We start from the raw sequence: 10920 nt of genomic DNA, 5'->3' as shown, positions 1-10920 counted from the left end.
CTGAAAAACGCATCGCAATCATGCCGCGTCCAGCTGCCAAACGAAATCGATTGAATAAAGCCACTAAGGCAAATGCGACAAAAACGCAAGACAAAAATCAGCCAAACGCCAAGTCACCCCCCGCCGAACGCGCACCGTCAGTTGAGCCGCGACAAGCCCTGAGGAGCCAAACACCTCTCGCCAAAAATAATGAACAAGCAATTGAATCATCCCCTATAGGCGATCGTGCCGGTACTGCTAGTCAACCTGGGACGAGTCGACCCCCAACTCGATCTCGTGGTTACTCTGCGACGAAGCCCTTGGTAGGAAACAATGGGGAGACGAATTCGCGAATTCCTGGTACGCCTGGCTTCGATACCTCTATGTTAAGCAATTTCCGACGCCGTCCGCGCCAACAAAGTATATTGCAAATGGTACAAGCGGAGGATGAATCATCTGAGTTGGATGATGACGACTTTCTTGGTGGATTGAGTCCCCAGGACGAATCGACACCTTTGCATCCCTCTCGTGGGAAATCGTCACTGGCACGGAAGGATGGGGACTCACCTTCGCGCTCGCCATCACCCTCACAATCTCAGTCACCACCATCTTCCGAAAGTTCGCGTAAGCGGAAGCGCGCTAGTAATATAGAAGTACAAGTCCCACAGTCATCGGCTTTTGAAAGCAATGAGGCCGATGAGGTTGAACAGGTCCATGATACCCCAAGTGCCACACCAGTTCCACCTGATACCTACCCTGAGGGATCTGATGAAACGCCTTTGCCTCCACGGTTCTCCGATATATTAAGTCAAACTATGCTACCTCCGGCCAGTAGCCCTGCGACTTCTCAAGCGACAGTACCTCGGTCGCCTTTGGTTGTTCCTCAGTCAACTAAAGACAAGAGGAAATCAAAAGAATCAGCTCATATGTCTACTGCTGCATTGCAACAGAAGTTGCTGCCACGGCGAAGGCAGCGTCGTCGTGGACGAGGACCTGCAGATGAAATGGATCATTCTAGTGACGAGAGTGATGATGGCATACACGATGCAGCATCAAGTGACGAAGACGAGCTCAGTGTACAACATTCAAGAAGATCCAGGTCACGCGGGGATGGAAATTCCAACAAACCCAAGCCTTTGGGTAACTCCCGAGATAAACCCATCAATAATCCGAAGCAGCGAAAAGCCAAAGGTCAAAAGGTCCCAGCAACCAAATCAAAATCAAAATCCCAAGGACGAACTACTTACTCGCGTTCACATGGAGAAGTCAATAAGGAGAATGAAGATGTGCAGTCCTCTCAACCTTCGTCTCCAGTATCCTCCCCATCTCAATCAGACGATGAATCTCGTGCTTCAAAAGGTACACCCCGTCGCTTTACAAGTGCCGAATTACGCGCTGCAACGATGAAGTTTGCCGAGATCGATAAGTGGGAAATGGAATTTGAAGATGTGTCTGGTTCGGAGGTATAAACATGTTCTGTTTCTGATTTCTCCTTCTTGCAAGATTTGATGATATCCCCATAATTTGTGCAATTTTGATGTATCATGATACTACTATTATTATTCTAATTATTGTTCTTGATGCTGCTGCTGCACTATTGTATACTTTTATACGTTCGTAGCCGCGCGTATCCTTCGATTTCCTCTTTAGGCCGGCCCCGCAGCAAATGCAACCGAAAGAGCCGCCGTTCCTCCACTGCCCCGCCTCCATCTCCGCAGCTGTCAGTTTTTTTTCTTTCTTTCTTTCTTTCTTTTTTCTTTTCCTTTCTTGTTTCTCTTTTCAATCAACACTGTCCATCATGGCTACTGTCGATGCCATTCTCGCAGCCAAGTATCCGGGTAAAGCCCATGCCCGTCGAGTCGCACAGGCTCTACAAGCTCAAGGCGATGCGGGAGCTATCTATCTTGAGGCTCAAAAAACTCGAATGATGGAGGATAGTGACGAGGCTATGCATTTCAGGTATATATTCCCTAACTTTGACACTGGCTGGCTCGAAAATTGATTGATTGATAACAATGTATAGACAACGTCGTCCATTCTTCTATCTGACTGGTTGCCCTGAACCCGATGCGTCCATGGTCTACGATGTCAAGGCCGACGAGTTGACTTTGTTTATTCCTCCCATTGACCCTGACTCCGTCATCTGGTCCGGCCTCCCTCTATCTCTCGAAGAAGCAGCCAAACTTTATGACGTCGATCACGTCCAGTACACAACTGATGTCAATGCTACTTTGGCGAAGATTGGCAGCTCTCAAGGCGGAAAGACGGTTGCTTTTGGTATCGATGAGCAGGTCTCGGAGGGAGTTAAATTCGATGGCTTCGCCCGGACTAATCTCTCCGTCCTGAAGAAGGTCATTGGTGATGCTCGTGTCGTGAAGGATACGTATGAGATTGCCTTACTACGCAAGGCTAATGATATCTCGGCCAAGGGTCACATCGCTGTTTTCAAGGCTGCTCGGACAGCGAAGAATGAGCGCGAGGTCGAGGCCGCATGGATGAATACTTTGATTGCTAATGGATGTCCGGACCAATCCTATCACCCCATTTTTGCGGGTGGTGCGAACGGTGCTACGCTCCACTATGTGAAGAATGATGAGTTCTTGGTTGATCAGGTCACAAAGCAGCGTAAGGGTAATCTGCTGATTGATGCTGGTGGTGAATACCGGACTTATTGTGCGGATATCACTCGTGTCGTTCCTCTGACTGGGAAATTCCCCACTGAGACCCGCCAGATCTACGAGATCGTCCTCCAGATGCAGGCGGAGTGTATTGGGATGCTGAAGGAGGGTGTTCGTTGGGATGATGTCCATGCTCATGCTCACCGTGTTGCGATTAAGGGCTTGGTGAAGCTTGGTATTCTTCGTGGTGATGAGAATGAATTGTTTGAGAAACGTGTTAGTGTGGCTTTCTTCCCGCACGGTCTGGGCCATTATCTGGGAATGGATACCCATGATACTGGTGGTTATCCCAACTATGAAGATACCGACAAGATGTTCCGATACCTGCGCGTAAGGGGAATTCTCCCTGCGGGTTCGGTCATCACCGTTGAGCCTGGTGTAAGTTGAATTTTGGGCATTGAGTCGGAGATAGAAAATTTTGCTAATCTTTTTTAATAGATCTACTTCTGCCGCTTCATTATTGACCCTGTTTTAAACTCGCCTGAACTGGGTAAATACATTGATGCCACTGTTCTGGAGAGGTATTGGAGTGTTGGAGGTGTGCGCATTGAAGATAATGTTCACGTCACCAAGGATGGTCATGATAATCTGACCACGGCCCCGAAGGCCATTGAAGAAGTTGAAAGTCTTGCTCAGTAAATAAATTAGCAGATTCTTGGTCTAGATCAATTATGCGTACATTGCACTTTCGGAATCAGCCTGGTGTTCACTTAGTCAATACTTTTTACTTTGATTCTACCTTGGTTGCCGTCAAATTAGGGTTCAAACTTTGTATCAGACTGTAAAGTAGAAGTAGAAAGAGAGATCTTTGCGTTGGCATCAATTGGCCTTGTAGCCCGGCACCATGCCATTCATGATGATTGTATAATATGCTCTTCAAAACAAATGGTATCATTTCATACTCACAAATGGTACAGAAATCAATCTCTTGACTTATTTCTCGCTGCGCAGTCGTTTAGTCCCCCTGCCTCGCGGCGTACTCTCTGCCTCGTTTTGATTGGTTTTCTCTCTTTTGTTCAGAACAATAGTCAAGACATCATAGCTGAATTCCGGAATATCGACACAGATCTTCTTCCACTCTTCTTCGATGCCGTGGCGAAGTACATGGCTCTGAGACGCCCAGTATGAAGCAACGGGCTTGCGAATGATGATGTCGTCTTCCGGCGTGTTGGTGTAGACGTAGCGGGCATAAGCAAGTTCTCCACTTGGTGTACCATTTACTTGATGGATTTTCTTGTGCGCAAGACGTTTCAGAGCGGGCACGCCGAGTTTCTCGGCTAGAGTATAGACGCGGGCGTGACTGAGGAGCTGTTCGCCTGTAGTGTCGGTTTGGCTGAGGTCTTGGGAGGTAGGGTTTTCTGGTTCTGTCACGGTGTAGTCGTGGGTATATTGGAATTGGAGGAAACATCCGAAGGCTTCGACGTTCTCTCCTGGGAGGGAAATGCGTCGCTGTGATCGTTAGTATGTTGCAGAATTAAATGAACAGAGACACAGATATTCTGTTAGAATGGATACTCACTGGGGTTGAGGTTTCAAATTCATCCACGAACTCGGAGAGAAAAGGCGACTCGATTAGGAGTGTTTGATGGGCTGTGAGAGTGGTAGCATCATCACCTTCGCCAATGACAATTTCGACAATTGGAGAAGCCAGGAGACTGATCAATCAGTAATTAATATACCCATCGCGGCAGTTGTGGCAAAGCCATTGATTGCTGGGAGCTGCCTTGACGAGAAAAGAGAGAGCTGTTGCTGCCTTTGCTTACTCGAGAAACTTGAAGCCTACATTCTTCTTTGCGGGCACAGAAGCTTCGTTGTCAGTCTCAGCTGGCGCATCAATCATAGAGTTGTCACCAGCTTGCGTCTCCTCAATGTGATCAGTAGTTGTAGCATTGGGCGCATCCTGAGCCCCGGTCATCTCGACCTCATTGGAGGGGCTAGAAACATTCAGCGCATTATTTTGCGCGTCTGACTTTTCCGTGCCTGGAATTTGTACCTGCGGAGTATCCATTTTCAATTGGTGACTCTACACTCAGACAGGAGTATTTCGTTGAATGGGAGAGGTGAAGAAGGGAAGTTAAGAAGGTGTGAAAGTTGGAGGTGAAGTTGCAAGTCGGAGGGAAACGCCAAGAGAAACTCCGTCGGAGCAGCCATTTTCCCCATTTGCAAACCAACAGCCTTCAAATCAGTCGACAAAGAGAAGAGAGACATTCTGCAGGATATTCGCAGTGTTTTGGATGAGATTGCATTATTTTTTATTATTTTTCAGATTATTTTAACTCGTTTTTGGGAAATATTGAGCTACGTCATATGCGATCTCGCGCAAACCGGTCGATTCGACTCCACTCGGAAGTATAAGAAACATCTTCAAGGCAACGACAGGATTCAGCCTTAAATATGGAGAAAATTCAAGAGGGAAAGGATCAGCACATATCAACTACGAGTCCAGACAACGATTCGTATAAGCTGGATGACAAGACAAGACGACCGAGACTCCCGATCGAACTGGAAGAGACTGACCTGGAGGGCCGATATCTTTTAACAACAGAAGATACTGAATTGCTCCAGGAGGTACTTCATCATAATTTGAAGACAGACAGATCACATACTTCTAAAAAACCTCGCTTTCGCTTTCGAGACCTGGAGTTTACGCGCCAGCGGAGTACTTTTGATCGTGAGAATCCGAGCTTTAGCTCATCCCAGTTCCATGGTTTCTTCACGCTTTTCTGGCTCGGGGTGGCTATGTTGTTAGTGAAGGTGGCTGCTAATAATTGGAGAGCACATGGGACAATCTGGGCTCGAAATGAGATTGTCCGTCTTATGTTTCATAAGGATGTATTAGTGCTTGGGTTGACGGACTTTGTTCTCTGCTGGTGTACGGTCTTTTGTCTAGGATTGCAGCGGGTGTTGCTACAGGGTCTCTTCCACTGGAATGGCTTGGGCTGGATCATTCAGAATGTAAGGGGGGGTGGATACCTTGAAGTCTTGAATGGCTGATACTAATGATGAGAATTGAATCAGATCTGGCAAACGGCATATCTGGCTGGTTTCCTATGGTGGACATACCACCGTGATTGGCCTTGGACACATACCGTGTTTACGGTTTTGCATTGTCTTACTATGCTGATGAAGCAGCACAGTTATGCCTCTTATAATGGCTACTGTATGGCTATGTTCACTCCCCTTTTGGATTATGCCTAGGAAGGACTGTTACTAACAGCACTAGTATCCGAACTCTATCGCAAGCGAAATATCCTGATATCTCGTCTATACAGATTAGAGCAGCAAAGCAAGCAACATAATCAGTCCAAGGCTCATTCATCTGCCGTAAATCCGGGCATTACGTCCGAAATTACCAGTTTGAAACAGCGAGATCTGCGACAACTTTCTATCGACATGAAAGAAGAACTCCATAAGACTCATGATACCGATCATCTCCTTGCACTCGCCGGAACGATTGAAAATGGGACACCCTTGGAGCCGGGGCAGATAGCTTCAATTAAGTCCCTGCTGGAGCAAGAGATTGGATTGTTGACCGAAGCACTCAAAGGCAAAAGCACATCTCCTAATGGTCAATATCCGCGGAATTTGACCCTCGGGAACTTCTGTGATTATATCACACTACCAACCGTGGTATATGAACTTGAATATCCGCGAACAGAACGGATTAACTGGGTTTATGTCTTTGAGAAAACCGCGGCCACATTCGGGACCATTGTTGTGATGATTGTTGTCTCTCAACACTGGATCTACCCAGTTGTCATGTCAACTTTACGCATGAAAGAAGATGGATTAACGATTGAACAACGTCTTCAAGAATTTCCCTGGGTCCTTAGTGATTTACTCTTTCCTTTCATGATGGAATATTTGCTCGCCTTTTATGTTATCTGGGAGTGTGTGGTCAGTCTTTTCCATCCCTTCATTCAACTTCATCAAGCTCATTTCTCGAATATAGTTAAATGCCCTGGCAGAAATCACTCGATTCGCCGATCGTGGATTCTATGCCGACTGGTGGAATTCAGTCTCTTGGGATCAATTTGCCCGTGATTGGAACCGGCCTGTGCATAATTTCTTACTTCGGCATGTTTATCACAGTTCGATTAGCGTGTTTGATCTTTCGCGTGTCTCTGCCAGCCTGGTCACTTTCTTCTTATCGGCTTGTGTTCATGAACTCATCATGTTATGCATTTTCCGCCGTCTCCGGGGATATCTACTGATTCTCCAGATGTCCCAACTTCCACTCGTCTCGCTGAGTCGCACTCGTTTCATGCGCAACCGCAAGCTTGTTGGGAATATATTCTTTTGGTTGGGCATTTTTACAGGGCCTAGTCTGCTCTGCAGTTTATACTTGATCATCTAGTACATTACTACTATTTTATCTTTGACAATATCAAATCAATCCATTTTTATACTTCGGGATGACCCCGCGGCTTGGCGTGCTCCACTCTGAAGTCACCGAATCGTTTGGACATTCAAAAGTACTTCTCGTCTTACATTCCAACATTCAACATTCACATCTCTCAAATCACTATCAACCATCATGGCATCTAATCCGCCTGGCCCATGCTGCACTGTTGGCGTAAAACATGAAGGCAGTGCAAGTGGTCAAATCAAGAACATCGGCGATGGTATGTCCTAGATATCTATACCTCATGGCTGCCTTAAGAGTACTTCTGTCCCCCACTTGTTATGATACTAACCATCACAGTCGAGGTATACTTCTCATACCCTAAAGATAACTCAACGAAACGAGCAATCCTCCTCTTAACCGACGTGATCGGCCACCGCTTCATCAATGCCCAGTTAATCGCAGACCAATTAGCCGCCAACGGATACTTCGTCGTCATGCCTGATCTCTTCCACGGCGATCCAGTCCCTTTAATAAACCGTCCCGAGGGCTTTGATCTCATGGATTGGCTTAAAGGTCCTCCGGGTCATCTTCCTGATCGTGTGGAACCGGTCGTGAAAGCAGTCTTGCAAGAGATGAAGTCCAGTCTAGGATGTGAGCGTATTGGTGCGGTAGGATATTGCTTTGGTGTAAGTTTTGCAATGGGATGTCCATGAATATATCTTTCTTTGGTGTGAAAATGGGATTAATCAATATATGATATCTAGGCCAAATATGCAGTTCGATTACTCCAGCCTGGTGGTGTGGATGTTTCTTACGTGGCTCATCCTAGTTTTGTCGAGGCGGATGAGTTGGCGGCTATCAAGGGTCCTCTTTCGATTTCTGCTGCTGGTAAGTTTGTTCGAGTTGGATTATAAAATGAGACTATGAGAAGGACCTTTTTGGCTGATGTATATTGCAGAAACGGACGCTATCTTCCCTACGTCTAAAAGACACGAGTCCGAAGAAATACTGGCTAAGACTGGGCAGCCGTATCAGATCAACTTGTTCAGCGGCGTCGAACATGGATTTGCTGTCAGAGCGGACATTTCGCAGCCAGTGCTGAGATTTGCTAAAGAGTCTGCTTTTTCCCAGGCCGTTGCTTGGTTTAATCAATATCTTTAGTATATTGCAGGTCTCAAAATTAAGAGCTTTGAGCATTTTGGGTGGGAGTAGATTGCGAATGGTAACTGTCTCTGGTGGTTTCGCTGGTGGCTTTATTCTACGTAGCACTTAATTTACAAAATCCACTCAAATCAATCTTCATGGAAATAACATTGGAATTTTTGGTCTCGAGCCAGTCCTCTCGTTCGCCATGATCCAAATCAGATATACATGCATCAACAGAAAGAAAACGTAGGTAACAGATATTGGTAGGCCAGTGACTTGGCTTATTTGGTGTAGCTAATCTTCGCGGAGACAGTGAAGTCTCGTAGGGAAATAAGTGGATATGTGAAGAATGACAGATGGTAATGTTCGCCTTTACATCTTCTCGTGAGTAGCCATGAGGGAACCTATAATCAAGATTAGTAATTGGAAAAGGTAAAATGATTGTATCCTGCTGGAACCTACCGATGAATGTGGTGACCAGGCGAGAACGAACTTGGCAAATGTCCTCCGGTACCAGCCAAATGGTGGCTCCCATCTTTCTGGCAATACTGATGGAAAGCTTGGCGTTGGCGTAGGCATCCTCGTCTGTTCGTCCGGGGGTAACGAGGTCGTAGTCGACGTAGCTGCTCTTCATACCGTTGAGGACATCCAGCAGGAATTGACCGGTTCCAATAGATTGATCCTTGAAGCTGCGGATCGCGGAGGACTGGCCACCGCTCTTGGACATGTCGTTCGCCCAGCGAATCATCTCTGCATCGGTGATCTCACGCTTGCCTAGTCGTTGGGCCAGAGCAGACAGTGTACGGGTGATATCCCGGCGCATCAATTGCCACACCAGTCCCAGAGTGAGGGTTCGCTGGCCATCAGTGATGTCGGCACCCTGGACACCGACAAGAGAGAAACCGTTGTGTTTTCCAAGCTCAATGGAGTAGTTGGTATTTTCGACCGCCTTGAAGCGCATCAACTCACCACCAGAAGCTGGTGGCTTGTTCACATGGCGCCAGTTCACACTTCCGGGAATAACTTTGTCGTACGCCTGCAAGAGCACGTTTCCATCCCGTAAGTCATCGAAGAGAGAGTTGACTGCCGGCTGCACATCGAGGGAGTTCAACCACAGAGTGAATACACGAGCCTCACGTTCACCCTCTGCGTCAAAGTCCTCCACCTCGAGCTTCTCTTCCTCGGTGATTGGGTCAAGGCCAGGGTGAGTGTTGAAGAGGTTGGCAACAAAAGCAAGGTTAAGCTTAGGGTTACCGGCAACCAGGGATGTCGGAGTTAAGAATTTGCGGCAATCAAGCTTCTCCGCGTTGGTCAGAACCTGCTCAGCACGTTGAAGCAGATCCTGGGTCTGCAAGGGGCTGCGGGAGCAAACGTCCGGCGCCAATTGGTTCAACAGAACCGTGTAGTTTTCACCATCCTTCACATCAGTAGAGAAGTTGTTTACCCTGCAAAATAGTTAGAATTTGCCTTCACTCCCGCCGCAATTCCAATGACATACCTTCGGTCCCACTTGGCGTTCTTCAGGTGGTAGTTGAACCAGCGCAGAAGGATTTGCTCAGGAGGCAGACGCAGGAACTGTTCAAGAGTCTCATCCTCTTCCAACAGACGGTACAATTCAGGGTGGAGCTTGATATCAATCTTGCCCAACAGACCACGTCGGATGACCTGCCAGATAAGACCCAAGATCAAATGCTCGCGGACCTCAATGATATCTCCACTTCCAATGTTCACGACAGAGCATCCAATGCCCTTAGCGGAGTTGATAACGATGTTGTTGTTCTCGGTCATGTGGAAAGCATTCAATTGTTTGATCTTCTTGCCAGCCTTGTTCAAAACACGCTCATCAATAGTGTCAGGCACACTGTCATTGATCAATTTGGCGAGCACCAGACCGTCCTTGCACTTATCGAACATCTCGAAGGTGTCGGTGGGGAAGGGCAGAAGGTCGCCAATGTCGGGATCGCCGGCCAGGACAGCATTGATATGTCTGGTAAATTCGGTTCGCTCATCTTCGTTGATAGTGTGGGTGACATTCGATGATGATCCCTGGACGTGGATCTTACCGCCGACACTGCCCTTGGAGACATGGCGGGAAGCGCCGGCGCCAGCGCCAGCACCGGCCCCAGCTCCTTGGATCACAGCGGCGGGGGAAGCTCCTGGAGCACCAGTGGCAGGTCCGGCGCGCAATCTAGCAACCAGCTGATACAATAGTTAGCTCCTATTAACCCCAGAACCACCCCTAAATCCAAGCCACATACATCAATGTAATCCTCGAGTTCAACGCGGCGGGAGCTATCCAACTCAACACCCTTCAGCGTCTGGCGAACCACATCATAAGGCTGTCGCTCTGACTGCTGAGTGGCTTTAATCGCAGATGCTTCGTCCAGGTAACCCCGGTCATCAACATCGAGTTTGCGGAACGCATCCTGGAGAGAGAAGATCTCGCCCTGGTCAAGCTGCGGGAATCGCCTGAATTAAGATAAACAGCGCACGCGGTTAGAATTGAGCCTTTGGGTCATTGCGCTTGCAAAGTTCTTGTGGTATTTAACTCACTTCTGAAGCTTGAGGACATTCATGATGAATGTGGAGGGGTAAGCGGGTTCGGGCGCAAGCAGTATAGCAGCTTGGACTCGGCGGGACAGGGGATTCAAGAGGTAAAGAGGGATTGAAACTCCCTAGTCTGAATGAAATCAGATATAGCGGAATTCCAGGCAGACGGGGAAATCTGTCAAAGAAGACAGGATTGGGTAGGGAAGAGAGTGCTGGGCA

At 47.6% G+C, this 10920-nt stretch overlaps 5 protein-coding genes across 5 annotated transcripts; 3 read left to right on the top strand and 2 right to left on the bottom strand.

The window, feature by feature from the left end:
* Positions 1–20: 20 nt before the first annotated feature.
* N7469_003674 (uncharacterized protein) lies at positions 21–1448 on the top strand (the record flags this gene model as incomplete). The annotated part of the gene is made up of 1 exon (XM_056642594.1): positions 21–1448. One exon carries the CDS (start codon positions 21–23, stop codon positions 1446–1448), a length of 1428 nt encoding a protein of 475 aa, XP_056502006.1.
* Positions 1449–1777: 329 nt separating this feature from the next.
* Positions 1778–3296, top strand: N7469_003673 (aminopeptidase P family protein; the record flags this gene model as incomplete). Its single annotated transcript, XM_056642593.1, has 3 exons — positions 1778–1938; positions 2003–3035; positions 3096–3296. 3 exons carry the CDS (start codon positions 1778–1780, stop codon positions 3294–3296), a joined length of 1395 nt encoding a protein of 464 aa, XP_056502005.1.
* A 294-nt stretch (positions 3297–3590) lies between these two features.
* Positions 3591–4665, bottom strand: N7469_003672 (uncharacterized protein; the record flags this gene model as incomplete). The annotated part of the gene is made up of 3 exons (XM_056642592.1): positions 3591–4106; positions 4177–4312; positions 4421–4665. The coding sequence occupies 3 exons, from the start codon at positions 4663–4665 to the stop codon at positions 3591–3593; spliced, it is 897 nt and encodes a 298-aa protein (XP_056502004.1).
* Positions 4666–5051: 386 nt separating this feature from the next.
* N7469_003671 (Sterol O-acyltransferase) lies at positions 5052–8166 on the top strand (the record flags this gene model as incomplete). The annotated part of the gene is made up of 8 exons (XM_056642591.1): positions 5052–5612; positions 5676–5817; positions 5881–6554; positions 6610–7013; positions 7251–7282; positions 7363–7691; positions 7770–7893; positions 7964–8166. 8 exons carry the CDS (start codon positions 5052–5054, stop codon positions 8164–8166), a joined length of 2469 nt encoding a protein of 822 aa, XP_056502003.1.
* A 357-nt stretch (positions 8167–8523) lies between these two features.
* On the bottom strand, positions 8524–10727 carry sac6 (fimbrin; the record flags this gene model as incomplete). Its single annotated transcript, XM_056642590.1, has 5 exons — positions 8524–8555; positions 8614–9596; positions 9650–10350; positions 10410–10620; positions 10705–10727. The coding sequence occupies 5 exons, from the start codon at positions 10725–10727 to the stop codon at positions 8524–8526; spliced, it is 1950 nt and encodes a 649-aa protein (XP_056502002.1).
* Between the last annotated feature and the right edge of the window lie 193 nt (positions 10728–10920).

This window comes from Penicillium citrinum (genome assembly GCF_028827155.1).
Source record: "Penicillium citrinum strain IBT 23319 chromosome Unknown utg000003l:1.0-4596430.0:1.0-4598250.0, whole genome shotgun sequence".
In the NCBI taxonomy this organism is placed as follows: Eukaryota; Fungi; Ascomycota; class Eurotiomycetes; order Eurotiales; family Aspergillaceae; genus Penicillium; species Penicillium citrinum.
The sequence above is the reverse complement of the archived record's forward strand: the minus strand, read 5'-3'. Positions and strand labels throughout refer to the sequence as shown.